This window comes from Paramormyrops kingsleyae, chromosome 16, assembly GCF_048594095.1.
Source record: "Paramormyrops kingsleyae isolate MSU_618 chromosome 16, PKINGS_0.4, whole genome shotgun sequence".
NCBI lineage: Eukaryota > Metazoa > Chordata > Actinopteri > Osteoglossiformes > Mormyridae > Paramormyrops > Paramormyrops kingsleyae.
The window spans coordinates 27,446,877-27,463,303 of record NC_132812.1 but is presented as its reverse complement, the minus strand read 5'-3'; the positions used below and the strand labels follow the sequence as shown (position 1 = coordinate 27,463,303).

The following is a 16,427-nucleotide window of genomic DNA, read 5'->3' as shown; positions in this document are numbered from 1 at the left end:
CTTCATCTCTCTTTCCTGTAATTCTGAGTGCCAGTGTTTCAGACAGGTAACATTTTGTTAATGTTTCATTAATCTGCTTGCCAGGGATGCTCTGGAAGCAGCCGCACAGCTTTCCGCACACTGACACGTCACACAGGCTGTCTGACCCCGCACTAGTGACATAGCGACGGCTATCGTGCAATCCAAATACACGGCTGTACATACATTGAACACGGAAGGCTACGTAAATAACGGGAATCGTAACTATATGCTCCTTATTGCTCACCAAACTTTATTTTCTCAATAGCCATGCACTGCATGACTAAATTCCCTGAATTTGATACTTTAATATATATATTTCATACAAATTTATGCCTTTACAATATCACATTTTCCATTCATACAAAAAAAAGCAAAAACGAAATTCATGTTAAAATTTCAAATACAGAAAAATTCAGACAAGTACAGAGACGTCAACAGTAAACATATGTACATTCAAGAAATGACTATTCATCTATAAAATGCTTTTAAATAAATTCAAGGTAACATAAGAGCGTTACTAGAAATAGCAGAAATGAAAGACGGAGAGGAGAAAACGTGGAATGAATTTCCACATCTCGAGTCTTCATTCGTGCAGAGGAAGTTGGTTTAAATTTCCCTCTGTTCTGGCCTGTTCAGCCCAGGTAAGGTTAGCTCAAACCTGCGTCAGGAGAGATAAATGGAGGGATGGACTGAGCACATGCCTGCGGATCTTCTCTGTATGTCACGTTAGATTACTAGATGACCTCATGCAGGCCAGCCCCTGCACTCCAAAATTCCAGGAGGACTTACTACACTTCAACTGCAAAGCCTGACCAAGCTGCACATTACAGATTTTTACTGGCTGATTTTCTCAAGCTTGATTTGCTTCTTTGATTTGATTTGCTGACTGTTCTTTTTAAGCTCTTTAATGTCTTATCTTCATTCCTCTTGTTGCATTGAGCATGTTGTAAAACAAAAGAATTTCCCTCGGGATAAATAAAGTTCTTCTTATCTTAGCTCATGTAGTTTGTAGCCATTAACAGTTATGTCATCCTGTAAGTAATTTTATAACAAGCTGTTAGTTCTGTATATGAGATGCTACTCGTCTGTGTTGATCAGGATTAATAAAGTTACATTCATAATTCAAGCTACATTCATTCTTGTTTTGTTTGCCTCATCTGCCGGCCCCTGGAGGATGGGCTCCCCCTTTGGGTCTGGTTCCTCCCAAGGTTTCTTCCTCTTAGGGAGTTTTTCCTTGCCACCGTTGCCTTTGGCTTACTCAATGGGGGGTCCTTACGTGGCAGAAATGTAAAGCGCATTGAGACAATGTACTATTGTGATAATGCGCTATATAAATAAAATTGAATTGAATTGAATTGAATTCAAGTGTAGCTGAGTTTCCCCAGATTTTCCAGTGCAGAGGACACATTCAAACATATGGTACAAATGCTGATTAAAACTATCAGACCGCATTTCTGCCTTAAAAGGCAAACACAGTAAATCCCCTGTCACTGAAATTGAGAAAAATGGTGTCTTGTCTTATTTTTACTGTGGATTTTGTAATTATTGTAATGTGCACACTCCATTTTCTTCAAAGCCAAGCATAGCCAAACTAAGAGTTTGTCACAAGACAGAACAGAGACTAAGAGACACAATTTTGGTCATAACTCCAGTTTAATAATGCCATTTTATCACTGTTAGTCATAGTTAAATGAGTAAAGCTGCTCTTACCAGTCAGTGAAGCCTTTGGTTAGGTCCTTATCGGATAAATCAATCATTACCTATTCATGAAAAGGGGCAAAGTCTTAACTGAAACACCAAATACACAGTGAATCAAATGATACTGTTCATTATACTATAATTCATACAACGTTTCCTCATTACATACCATCCCAATGTCCTTTCGTTCACGTTTGCGGAACATGCTGTTGTTTTTCACGGCTACATCCAACTTCCTGGTCTTTACCGATTCTAACGGTCCAGAAAATTCAAACCTACAAGACATGAGAACGTTGCCAGAAATGAGAAGAGGCGGAACAGGGCTTTGTGTACTCGGCCCGGACAGAAGACGAGCCGTACTTCTCATTGAAGACCGGATTCATGGTCTTTTTCCTCACGGACGTCTTCATCCTGTGTTTCCAGGACTGGTCAGGAAGCAGGTAGATACGGACGTAGGTGTCAGAACCTTCATCGCTACAGGGGAACAGGCTCCTGCAGATCACAGAAGACATGCTACTCTTAAAAAAATGGGCATCTGTCGCAGTTGCTTCTCACACGAAGCCCACAGAAGAGGAAACAATGGAGGAATCTTCTATGAACTTATCACACCATGAAGTTCATTTCCATCCATTTTCTAACCACAACTGCATGTAATAAAGGCAATGCAGAGATGCAAGTTCACATAACTGTGTAAGAAAACCCAAAGGAAACTTGGAAACTCATACAACACAGAGAGGACTCAGGTTTCAAACTCCCAACCCTGGTGGTTGGAGATGACCACATGTTTTCCACTAAGTCACTGTACAACCCTAAAAAAAAGGACATAAAATTTCTTGGTAACATTATAACTTCTGCATGCAGCCCACTCACCTGCAGGCATTCACGACAACGATGAGCTTCTTCCTCAGGGCAGTGTACCGCACAGTCAGATGAATCGCTCCAAAGTCCCCCTGGTGGTTCAGGATGGCCCTGCAGTCAACCCAAGACCAAAGCTCAAACATCACACCATGACACCCAAAGGAATCACACAAGCACTGCTACCAGACATTATCCAGGATAAATCAGTAAAGCATGACAGCTCTGTAGTAAAGCACAACAGCTCTGATTTAAGAACAACACCACCACTGCGCCGAGGACTCACTCAGGATAGGGCTCTGTCAGGTCGAAGCGCGACGATGCCATGGATTTATCGGAGAGAATGTTGTGGGAGTGCGAAAGGTGCGAGAGGTCCCTGTAGCTGGCCGTGGAAGAGTGCATCGACTGCGTGTCAGACGCCGACTCGGTCCGATGGGGGGCGTACTCTGATTGGAACTTCCTGGGGGCATTGACCAAGGGGGCGCTCGGCAGGGCATCTGGATGGGCATTGGTTAGTGTATTGGATGAGGTACTGGGCAAAGTACCATGATGGGCATTGGTCAGGGTACTGGGTGAGGCTTTTGGCAGTGTACTGGGGGTGCTCTGTACTCCAGGGGTGGAAACGGTGTTTTGCAGATGTCCCTCTGAGGTCTTCTGGGTTTGAGAGCCAGGGGGGGGACTCATGCTTTTAGGCTCTGGCTTTTCTGGCTTCAGGATCTGTGGGAGAGGACACTGTCAAGACTAGGGCATCATCGGCTGATACAGACCCAGCAGAACCAGAAAGTATAAGCCATTGACCATTTCTTCAGGAAAACAACTGCAGGACACACCCCAATCCCAATGAATGTCAACTGGGAGTCAACAACCTGTAGTTCATTATCATTTTATGCTCACTCTGAGGGAAGCTTTCATCTTGAGATGACTGTTGGCTCCTGAGCGCTCCAGCAGAAAGCGCTGGTCCAGCGTCATTTCAGAGACGGTGAGGAGGCGAGCGAGAGGCAGCGTGAAAGTGCCCAGTAGTGTTTTCTTCTCGTGCTGTTTAACCTGGATTCCCCAGAAGAAAAATCACTCAGCAGGAATATGGGACTAAAACAGGAACCAGAAATAAGAAGTTGTGCAAAACAAACCTGCAGGGCGAACTAGACTAAAGGGAAACTCAAAATTCAAGAAAACCCACTAAAATTCATGCGTCCCAATAATGATGAATAGTGGTGACATCACATCATGCAAGGGGTGAATCCAATATCCAATGCGAATTCAATCTGAAGACAGGTAACAATAAAGCTTTTTTTTTTTTTAAAAAAAAAAAGGGGGGGGGCAGCGGGACAGAGGGCAAAATTCGGTCCACCCTTCCTCCCACGCAACACAAAGATCTGACTCTTCACAGCAATATCCTTACCTGCACGTGAAGAGACTGGTTTGTCACACTTTGAACGAAGAAAGTGAAACACTCCTCCCAGACTGGGTCTTTGGATGCAAACGCCACCTGTTGACGAGCGATGGGAGGACAGGCGAATGGTGAAACAAAGATGGAGGAATGCCAGTTAATAATGTCATCAATACAGAGAGCACAACTAAACACTGCCCGAGAATGACACTTAAACATCCACACCTTGCTTTTCTGACTCTGTTTGTCAACAGAGACTTCCACATAGGAGTCCGGGTTGGCATTTCTCCTGGTTACCTATGAAGATGATGAAAAAAAAAAGACTTTTATTTAGGTACTAACCAGGATTTCTTCAGTCAATAAAGCTGTACTTTTCTGAATAGAAAATAAAAATTCCAGATAATGAGGTCACTTCATTAATAGCAAAACAATATCACGTTTAATGTTCCCCTAAGTTTTTCACTGAAATCACCAGTCACACTGCGTGCCGCACTGTGCTGTGGCAGCATATGACCACTAGAGGGATGAAAGAGTCACCTGTGGCACAACAGCATAAAACGCAAAGAACCTAAATCTTGTGCCCGACCCTGGAGCAGGAACCAGAGACAAACAGGGTGGGGTGCAGAAAGTATTCATTTCTGAAACCTTGATACCTTAACAGGGCTGGCAATGCAGGCAAAAAAAAAACCCTTACCAGGGGTTTGGTTGGTGCAAATTGCAGTAACATTTTGAAGAGCTGTTTATCAAATGTTTATAGTATGCCACCTGCAATAAACTTAATACCAGAGGCAGCTGCTGACCAAGACATTTACTATAGCAAATTCCAAATATTAGCATATTCATTACATTATAGTCCTAATCATTTTCCATTGGTTGCTAATTCCACACAAATGTTCCCCTATTTAAGCTGTTTATCAAGCCTTCAATTGTGTTGCTATTAACCTGGTGAGCATTGAAAGCAAAACTGATGAAAATTGTGGTTGGAGTGACGATTATAATATGAGTAGGCTGCATAGCTTTACGTTAGCGTTTTGCTCTACATTACATGTACAACACAGACACCACAACAAAAGCCAGAACGCTGCCATATTTGGAAAGAGCATCTGTCAACTCCATGTAGTTTCCTTTATTGTCAGAGTTTTCACTGTCATCGTGTCCCATAAATGCCAGCTCTAGGAAGATCGTTTGTGCTTGATGAAACACATCCTGTAATGGTTCAAAATGGAGAACTAGCAAGAGTGTGCATAACTGGTAAGACTAGGTGAGGCACTACTTCACCAATTAAAGTTGAAGCATATTAGCTTTCTGAACTGAATGTTTTGTTTCAATGAAGTTACCTTATCAACCAGCAGGTCATGCTGTTTTGCACAATACTTTTTTTACATTTTTGGTTTTTTATGGAAATGGTTGTTGTCATCATACATCGGCATCATAAAGATATCAAATGATATGAATGTTACGGTTTTCATTTCTTTTTTGTGAAGCACTGCTTCACCTGTTATCTTAAAGAAACTTCCACTGCTTCACACCCTCCATAACTTTTTCCTCACAGAAATTTGTACCTTGGTCTCCTTGTGGTGTTTTCCTGGTTTCTCAGTATGGCTGAACTCACTTTGGTTCTTCTGCAGAGGAGAGAGACTAAGTCAGTTGGCTGCCTTGTGATGATGAAGCGCCAAGAGAGCACCACTAAGAAAAATTACTGTATAAACAATCCTGCAGCAGCTATAACACAAAGAAGATTTCAGAAGATCAGTGCCTCTGACATCACCACCACACTTACTGGCAGATTGGAGGCGCTGTCCACATACACAGCAAGCATAGCACAAGAACAGCCATCCAGGGTCTGAAACAGACATGAGACAGGGAGTCGGAAGACAAAAGTGGGCCCAATTGATACTGGAGCACCTAGACAAAGCACAGACTATGGCTCTGTCCCATTTGTCCCACTTGGTCCCCACGTAATGCTACCATACTTGGCACACATGCTCATGCACTTACTGCAAGTATTCAAGGGTGTCCCGTTCCTCAAATAAGCCAAGTGCAGGGAGCTTGAAGTGCACTTTATCCACACTTTGGCCAGTACCACATGGAAGTGGTCTTTGTCCAAGTATATAGACCACAATAAAGTACATCAATGACGGCTAATGTTTACATCGAACGCGGGGACGTCTGTCAGCATATCAGAGCGCAATATATTTCCTAAGAGGTTTCAATTTGAGTGTGCAAGGTTGTATAATGAATATTTACGTAGGCTAAGCTACAGTGAAGAACAACCCCAAACACAACCAACACCATGACAGCATACAAGACATGACAGTTTTACATACACAAAAATGTTCAGATTGGAGAGGAGGTGGGTCTAATCATTAGCGGAGGTGGGACCAAGACATCAGATTGGTTGGTCCCACCACCCCTAGTTGCTTGGGCAATTATTTTTCGCAAAGCTACCATGAGCTGAAAACACATTTTGCAAACATGAAACAAGTGCTATGTTTTGATAGGATTTCAGAAACATTTCTTTTCAATTTGAGCAGTTATTGAATTACTGAGAACTAACACCTGCCTTTTATATACCTGTCAGACTCCTATATTTGTTTCTATAGGCGCAGAAAAACAGCAACACTGATGCGCACACCTTAACGTGCAGCAACAGCTCATATGGCATATCCTAGAGTGTTGGTGATGATTGCTTGTAGAAATGTTTATTCATACAAGCTCTTTGCTAAAACTCTGCAGAAGATGTCAGTGCATGTGTACCCATAATTCCCTGCAGTATGGCTCTAACCTCCACGAGCAGTTTGGGGTCCGTTTGAAGTGACATCCACTGCAGATTCAGATGGACCTTCCCATGGTCCACTCCTTCCAGTGGAAACCACTGCAACGTACAGATTGGGTGTAAATCTCACATTTCAAGATTCTGGACTTTACACTAAACCAGGAGGAGGTAACACACATAAAAGCAAGAACTCTGCTTGTAGGGTGTCAAGCGACCTGGATTCAAAGTTCAACACCATACACTGATACCTTCTACCATTCAGAAAATTGCCTGCATGTCTTTCGAAATGACATTAGCCCAGCTTCAAGATGAGATATTCATCTGGAGCTCCTCTCGTAGTGCATGCAGAGGTTCGACACATTGCAAAATCTTTCATATTTCATGATTACCTCACCTTGTCCATAACTCGCAACTTCTTCACTTCTCCAAAATCCAGATTAAAGCTGAGGACACAAAACCAAATCTTAACATTTTACTTAAGTCCTGATATATTGTCAATCCATCACAGCTGTATGCTGGCAGCAAGCGTTTCTCCTCTTGTGGGAGATTTAAATTAAATAGGATTTTCATGAAAATGCTGTTCTCACCGGCCCAGGAAGTCGTCCTTGTCCGTGTCTTCATCATAAAGCTCTACTTCCAGCTCCTGCCCTGGTGCCTCGTGGATCACAAACTGTAGAGACAGATGGACTTTACTGATCCCGAGAAGAAAATTCAATTAACCAACTGAGCTAAATCCGCAACCTTCAATACCAGACAGTCTGCAACTACCAAACACAACGCAGCTGTAAAAACAGAGTTCAGAAATCAATTGTTTTTCATATTTTTCCACATCAACAACTGGCAGATGTTAACCGTCCAACCATTCTGGTGATTTATGCCCAATTTGCTGCCCATATTGTGAAGCTGCCCAGCTTGGGGCTGTCATCTAGTGGTCACTCAAGGTCAGATTAAGCCATATACAAGGACAGACCCTTTCTGACAAAAGAGATGTTTCCCACTGAAGTTCAGGAACCTAGTGCCTGGTTTCTGGAAGTTCCTCGACCATATCTACTGGGAACTTCTTCCACTTTCATGTTTCTCTTACCCACACTGCACAAAGCTTGTAGGTCAAACTTCACATGAAATTTCATACAAAATTATACCACCAACCAAAAAACAATGGAAGATTGAACAAGTTCTGTTGTTAGTTACTGGGGGGATCGATCGTGCAGTCTGAAAAACAGGACCCAGCCTTTTATCTATATTTTATTTATACGACCCACAACCTACTTATAATTCATTATTAAATCTGGCCAGCAGATCGATCTTCTGTTTTTCACAGAACAGAAATTGATAACGTTATTCCATTAATCAGCACTGGTAAGACTCACTGCCAGTTCCGGTGATGATAAACAAAAGTATATCGGTTATTAATTGAACTTTACAATGCAGAAATACGGAGATGCAAACAAAAACATGCATTGATGCATTAAATGTAATTGTGACATGAAAATAATTCCATCAGCTCAATTTTTGCTACACTACTTCTCTTTTCTTAGTTAGTGCTGGTGCTTCTCTTCAGCTAATCAGCAAGTTTATCTGTATAAGCCCTACACAGTAGTTCTTGGTAGAGCGAAAAGTACCTACTCCAGAGGTGGGACTAAAAAACAGGTTCCAGAACTATCTCAGAGGAATCATAATTGAGGCAAGTTCCAGTGGAGGGAACATGACATAAGTTCCGGGTCCCTGAACAAATCCCTGGTTCTGGAAAAAAGATCCTGCAGTGGGAAAGTAGCAATAGACCTATCATATCCTAGTTGTCACGACAGAGTTTGGTAAGTGTTGCTTGTTAAGGCATGATGGGATGTTTCCTCACCTCATAGACCTCGTGCCAGCAAGGGTCTAGAGTCTCCTTTATTGTCTTGCTGCGTTTCTGGGTGCTGCCCACTTTCAGGATGGCATACGGGTCTGACTTCCCCTTCATCAGCCCCATCATGTAACTATCCATGGCAACCAGATCTTGGGCCTCCACGAGGTGGACTCGAGCTATCCCCTAGAGCAGACTCAAGTTAGTCTCACAAATGAACACTCACAGTGTAGTTAATGGTGCTGCAATGTCACACATCCCAGTGCAAAGCTAAACCAACCCCTTAGCGGCCCCAGCAGCCAAGGAGACCTACCCGAGGAAGGGGAAAGCGCATCTGCTCCACCTTGACCTGGTCTACTAGGGGGATACACATGCGGTTGGGCAACATCATCATGGAGGCGATCACATCCAAGATGGCGGATTCTGTCATGTTACTGAGCAGGGGACGAAGAGAGGGGAGAAACTGTCATGAGTAGGAGGGCTCAGCTACACAAAAAATAGGTCTAATTTTCAGTACTGAGAATCGGTCTGCAACACCATTAACAACTCATAGACCTACAGAATCTTCACCTAAATAGGGTGCCTAAATATCAGACAAGCATGGGAAAATATGTGGCTAATTTACTGCACCCTGACACAGTGATCTTCAATTAGAGAAAAAATATCTATATAGTACAAGGTTCTTCAACTCTGGACCTCGATTCCAAATCCAGGCCATGTTTTCAGTTCTCCCAGGTAGGTAGTTTAATAATGACTGATTCTGATTGGTCAGAGGCTTCACACCTGACTGACAGGTAAAGGAAGGCTGGAAAACCAGCAGTGCTCGGACCTCGAGGACCGTGAGTTGAATAACCCTGATATAGTACATTATAGTGCTTCTTATGGGTCATTTTCCTATAGCATCCTAAATATCTGCTAAAACTTTTATACAACTAGAAATTTGGCTAAGCCAGATTAGGCAGGAACTGGTAAACCAGTGACATTCTGGTCTTCACCAAGGACCCTTAGCTCTGAGAACTATCCTTCTTCAGTGAGAAGGTCTTTGGGGCAGGTAGGGCTTACTTCAAGGTCCTTCCTAAAACTAAACAAATGTAGAAAAACGCAGCTGCACAAGCCGTACTTTAGCGCTGGTGAATCCAGGAAATTGGTCACTCCTGTCCAGTCTATTTCCAGAGTCTAAATATACATAGTACAAAACATCCATCAAGATACAGCATGCATGCATGCATCAACAATTTCTGGAAAACAAATGTATATAAATAACAAGTAATCAAACTTAAGTAATAACTGTGATATTTACTTGCTTCTCATCTACTCACCGGTCGGCGTATAAAGAACATTGTGATCCCGCCCACCAAGGGAGACTGGCCAATCAGGGGCTGCAGAACCACACGCAGCATTCCATGAAGCTGAAACAGAAAAGATGTTGCCCCAGACTGCCGTTTTAGATCACACCAAATACATTTTGGCATTATCAGAGGTAAAAAGCTCAGGTTTCCGACAGTAAAAATCCAGACTAAGATTTTGTTCCAACCAATCAGTTGAGTACTCTGTGATTCTTTAGATTCAGGTAGTTGGTTGAAAAGAGATTTTGGTCTGGATATTTACTTTTTGGATCTGAATTTTCCAACTCTGCTCATTACTTATTAATTAATTAAACCCCTCCAGTATCTGTTAGAAATATTCAGGGACAAATGGACATGAAGAAATGCCCATAACATAGGAAGAAGAAAAATCCCCACACAGACAGAGCTGGGCGTAGATTTCAAGCATTTCAGAGTCCCAGCCAAACTCTCTCTTTTTCTCACTGTGTACAGTGCAGGGGCACCTTTGCACCAAATGGGGAAGCAATGGAAGAGCCATCACTGGGCACCAGCAGGTCAGAGGGCCTGACAGGGAAGTGTGTTTTTGTAACTGTGAAGTAGTGAGTGCAGCGGAACAAATTAAACAGTAAAGGGCATAGTCCAGGTTCAAACAGGAGCGGATATTCATAACAATTTACATATGGATGAGGGAGCAGTTTATCTGTTCCTTAGGGACCAGACTGAGAATAAAGCTAACTTTAGTCCTAAAAGAGGAAGTGTCACAGAACCAACCAAGCGTAAAATCCAGGAGTATAATTTGACAAACAAATATGGCAGAGAGAGAAAAAACAGCCAGATACGCATGCATAAACAAATAAACAAACAAACAAATAAATAAATAAAAAGGTCTTCAGCTTGTTGTGAAGATACTTAAATATCACACCAAGCATAAGAGAATATGCGGTTAAGTATTTTCTAAGGTCAGGACGCAGAGACAGCATCCCAGCGAAGGATCCGGAACACATCACCGTCCACTTAGTATAGACAAGAACTGAGGACCAGAAGATTAAGCCAAAGTTATAAGGAAAATTCACATCCACAAGATGTGTAAAAAAAAATCATGAAAACAGCACATCAAAGATATAGAGCATATTTATGACACAAAAGGAAAACTGGTTTTTCCTGCTCTGTTTGATTGCTTGGGAGTAGTCAGACATTCAATCGCAATCTTTGTTCGAAAGAATGCAAATTATTCAACTCTGATTGGTTGGCTGTTGACAGAAGCCCTTTCCCATAGTCCAGGTGGAGTACCAGATGGATGGATGGGGCTTGTTTGACCAGTTTGGCAAGATGACTCAGAAACACTGAGGAGTTTGAGCAGTGCGTCAGGAGAGCGTTGACACAGCACACAGCTGGGTGTACAGGGCACAAAACATAAGGGACGAGAGGAGACGGAGAAGATGGGACAGGGCTGCCCCAAGCTGCACACACCTCCAGACTTTTCACTCCAGCAGTGATTGGTTTCTTCACGTCGGCATCAATGTCCACATCACCCACATAGCTGCCAATCAAAAGAAGAAAAAAAAAAAACCCCAGAGATTACCTTCGCTCTCTGGGTAAACATAACATGTCAAGACTGCGCCGCTCAAAGTTAGCATGGCTGGATGTTTTTATCTTGTCTTTCAGAGAACAAGTCTTTTAAAGAAGGCAGGAGACTTCAGTGCAATGTGAACTGTTCTTTTAATAACAATTTTGCCCTGACACACACAGACACACGTATCACGTTAGTTGCTTCAGGTGAACAAGCCCCTGCATAGCTCAGCTTTGTTTTCAGGCCCTGGGGTGTTTCGTGGAAAACCTTCATTCCTGGTCTCTGAGGATGCAGTGTTTTAGGTGGCTGACATACCTGAGATTCAGGTCTAGGACGACTTCTCTCTTGTCCACTTCCTCAGTATATGCCTTCACGCCAGTGATCTTCAGGGGCTGAATCAAAACACAAAGCACACTGAACAACATGGAATGTTGGAATTTTACTGAATGGAATTTAACCATGACTCACACTCTATTATGGGAGTTTCATTTACCATCGTTGCATTATCATTGCAATACTGAGCATATATGCACTTATAACACAGTAAACAGCAATATTACAGTCATGTTTTATCCCCTTGACTGGGCTAAGATAAGCAAATTAGAACATGGAAGGATTTACATTTGATTTACTGTTAATTTAAGATTCATATACCCATTTCTCAAACAATTATGCAACAGAGGTACATATTCTTCTTAATTTTATATTAATTGTAGAATTATTAGACTACAGAGGAAACTAATCAGGGGGAGTAAGGAAACATTGCTACTGTACTGGATCCCAGGAAAAATTCCCCCAAATGTACTGCTAATGATGGTGACGTCAAAAAAGTGAAAGCAAAATAACTCAACCTTCTGGCCAAAGTGCACTTTGGTAAAGGTGAAAGTTTTGAGGGCAGGGTTAGAACTCTGGATGGATGGCTGGACCTTCTCCTTCAGGAACTTTTCCATGAACATTCCAAAGAACGGCCAGGCTTGCAACAGGATCTTTGGGGAACAAAAAAAGCAAGCAGGCTCTCGAGGCATGAAGCAGCAGACATTTCTGAAAGTGGAGCAGTTTTTGCAGACAGTGCACAGATACTGCTGCCTTAGGATCAGATGATGCATCATGTCATGTGCTTTACAGACTGCAGCTGTAATCCCAAAACCAGAAAGTTTTATATACAGTCATGTGTCACTTAATGACGTGGATACCTTCTGAATATACCAGATAAAAAGTAGAGTATAGCAAATAAATAAACCAGTAACATTATTTATTATTATTATTATATTATTATTATTAGTAGTAGTAGTAGTAGTAGTAGTAGTAGTAGTAGTAGTAGTAGTATTAAGTATGGGAGCACCAACATACAAGTGGTCCATCGTTGACCAAAATGTCAGTATGTGGTGCGTGATTGTAATTATAAGAGGGCGATGGAGAGAAATAAGAGTGTTACCTTATTCAGCCATTCGACCTTTTCAACCTCTGGGAAACTGACCTGGAGTAGAGAGAGACAGAGACAGAGAGACATAGAGAGAGATGATACAACAATTCACCATTATTGAACAGAAAGAACTTTTTGGGCAAAGTATGATAAAAAAAAAATGACATTACAAATGAGTACATGAACGGCTTGGTTAAGAAGGCAGCCTGACAGTGTTCCGTTGTTCACTGTTTTCATGCCATTATTGAATCTATACTTGTGTGTCTGCTGTCCAATACCCAGACATACAACTTATGCATCTCTTTGACCTTTGCTGCCCGTCGTGGAGGTGGGAGGACATTATAAACTGCTTTTCAGTCAAAACAGGTTTTGGTTCCACCCCAGAGGGGACATACCCTTACCAGAATCACATCTGCATTTACAGAAACAAAGTCTGGACAGTTTGTGTTCTCCTGAATTACAGTAATCAGCTAGGAGTAAATAACGCAGAATTATGTCTATAGTACACAAGTTAAACCTTTTTGGACGTACTTTGACTGGTCACTGTTATGGTCATTAGTGACATAAGCCCACATATTCGCCTTTAAAAAAGCAGCTACTAATCTAGCAGAACTACAGCAGAAAGGATCCAGACATTAGACTGATAAGGACGTCTGAACCAAAGTACTTTGACTACAGAAATCACTCACTTAAACCCCTCCCCCCGCATCGGCATGGCACTCATCTCTGATTTGCATATTTACAGAGAAGTTCCAAAAACATCACCACATCCATGGAAGGATTAAAGGAGACCTTACTAGGTAGCGCCTGTCCTGAAACACAACTAGAAGACCACAGGAGCAGAAGATCCAGGTCAATTCATGCAGAGATTGATCAGCTGTCTAAAGCAGTGTTTCTCAAACCTGGTCCTTGGGGACCCCCAAACTATTCACACTGTTGCTGTTGGAAGGGAGGGAGCGAAAATATATACTGTCTGACAGGAGGCTGGAGGGGAGCAAAAAAGTTGACAGCTGGGGGTCGCGAAAGACCAGGTGGGAAAAAAACTGTATTTAAAGATCAAGACAAATTGCAATTTTAAATATATATGCAATTGATACTTTTCCATCACTTCCCTAAAAACACCAGAGTGAGAAGCATCATGCAATTAAGCAGGCCAGCTAACATGTCACACCAGTCAGAATGGATCCATGGAATGCTGGAGGCATATGCTAATGTGCAATTATCAAATAATTAGTTAATTACTAAACGGGTGAATGGCCATGTCCTACTAATTTGTTCCAAAGGTGAAACATGCAAGGGGAAGCAGCACAGGACAGACTCTTACTGCAAAGTCACGCTTGTAATTCTCACAAAACCACAACCTGTCTCACAGCATTCTGGGAAATGTGGTTGTTTTACAGCATTGTTTTAAAATCTATACAGCCAATTTAAAAAAATGTTTTGTTTCAGAAACATTTAGTTAACATTAACCTGTACATTATGTTAAATGTATAAGGATAAATCTACTGAAACTTCATTACATCAGCATCGCAATATTATTCACCTTGTACTATGCAGACTAGCAAACCTCTGGCTTACGTCTTTGCACATTAACTCACTCAAGTTTGTGTACACCTCACAGGTGAGCAATATATAATACAGAAAACAAATGGGGAAATAGCCGCACCGTCACAAAAAACCATAAAAATCACAGATTATGACGTAAATAATATAATGAGGTAAACCATTTAGAACAGGAAAAATCAAGTTCTGGTCGTTATTCAGTAGGCCTGGCTGATGTTACAGAGGGAACCAAGCACATCTAGATGTGGCCTCCTCAGCAGTTCAGCTCTGAAAAGCGCTTCTCAACTCACATCTAAACTTAAACTAAGAGAGATCGAGTCTGTGGACATGTTCGCAGAGGAAAAAGTGGTTAGAGTATTTAAAATTTAAAAGCAATTAAATCTGAGGGCTGCGGAGATTTTTTATCAGGACATTAAGTTACATGCAGTCCAGACAAATAAATACGCAAACAGTAAACACCCTAACAACAAACAAGCCACGCAGACAACAAAAAACCCAAACTTGATCTAATATATTAATGCTTCTAAGCAGGGTGGTGGCTATTAAAAAGAAAAGAATGAGTGTGATCGGGGATTCTGTTTTTCTCCAGTCTGGTGGCATGAACCTAAGAGCGGTAATAAAAGCCCCGCAGCGCCACGCACCCACGCCGGCATGTTGAGCGCCTTCAGCTCCCGTTTGATCACGCTCTTCTCGTCCTCCACGAAGCCCACCGCCGTGTCCAGCCGGGCGCTCTTGCTTCGCTGGTTCTTGCCCCACAAGGTCCACATGAGCAGGCACAACAGCACCCAGCTAATGCTGAAGCCCAGGTAGCCGGTCAGGTATACCGGGTAGAGGACCAGGAGGAGCTTCCCGAAGTGCATTAGGAACTCCATCGGCATCTGGTTCACGGCGGCGCCCGGGCTGGGCTCCTTCTCCGTGGCGGCTCCCGGAGGATTCATGGTTTCCTAGTGTCAAACGATTCCTGGAGATAGGAGTCAGGTGCTGCAGCAGCATAGACCTGGGTCAGATCTTTGAAAAGAGTCAACAGGTGATTGTATAGCCCATCACCAAATTGTGTTTTTTTTCCACTATTTATAATCTACATCTAAACATGTCTTTGGTGGATAAGCCGAAATCTCGATTGGATACGGGGAACTTTCTGACTTCCGTGTTGTGAGCCGCGGATCTCCACACCCACCGACTGCTCCACGCCCTCTCCACTCCCAGGACCTACCAGGTGCCGGTAGCACCGTGACCCAGGCGGAGTCTAACCCGTGTAAGACAGCCGGTGTCGGACAGCCGATGCCCGTTTGCGTGGAGATCCGTGACCCAGAAACGGAGAGGTGTGACAGAGTGGGGGAGGCGCTCAGCTTACCCTGCACACCATGCAGTGTTCGAATTGGGGAGGTGGGTGGACAAAGTAAAAGTTATTAATTTGCTGCTTTAGCGATTCTGCTAAATTGCCAATGATCGTTCAGATTTGGCTTATCTCGGGTGGTTGGCAGACGACCCTTTTGTGTCGGCACTCCCCCCTTGTAGCCGCCCCCCTACCGCTTTCCCCTGTAATCTTTAAAATCGGCGGTACAGACCAGCACCCATGGGCGTAACTTTGGCTGGAACATTGGGGTAATACTACATATTATGCACTATTGATATGGTCAGACTTTCTTTTCAGTAAAAACCACCATTTAGTAATACGGCCATACACGCCCTGGGTTGTGGGTTCAGTACCTGATTTATAAAAATATGTGGAATGATAGTGTGAATCACATTTACCATGTTAAGCCAACCACTTTCACTAGGTATTCGGGTATTTCAGTACTCCTTGATATCTCGTTAGAAGACAATATGCATATATGTAACAGCTGTAATGTGATGGTTTAAACTCCAAGTTCTGTAAACCCCCCTTTTTAAACCTTAAACGGTTTCATCTTGATCAACAGTCTAGACCAGTCCATCCCAGCACACACCACTCCACACAGAG

General features: G+C 42.7%; 1 protein-coding gene across 1 annotated transcript; it reads right to left on the bottom strand.

Moving 5' to 3' along the window:
• Positions 1–251: 251 nt before the first annotated feature.
• esyt3 (extended synaptotagmin-like protein 3) lies at positions 252–15,725 on the bottom strand. Its single transcript, XM_023823863.2, has 23 exons — positions 15,106–15,725; positions 12,914–12,955; positions 12,330–12,464; positions 11,794–11,870; positions 11,379–11,448; positions 9,903–9,992; positions 9,704–9,759; positions 8,897–9,017; positions 8,593–8,769; positions 7,325–7,407; positions 7,132–7,180; positions 6,747–6,836; positions 5,742–5,804; positions 5,524–5,583; positions 4,187–4,258; positions 3,974–4,060; positions 3,469–3,618; positions 2,861–3,291; positions 2,590–2,688; positions 2,080–2,211; positions 1,889–1,994; positions 1,732–1,781; positions 252–679 (listed from the first exon to the last, which is right to left on the bottom strand). Exons 1-23 carry the CDS (start codon positions 15,400–15,402, stop codon positions 628–630), a joined length of 2,589 nt encoding a protein of 862 aa, XP_023679631.2. The 5' UTR covers positions 15,403–15,725; the 3' UTR covers positions 252–627.
• Positions 15,726–16,427: the final 702 nt, after the last annotated feature.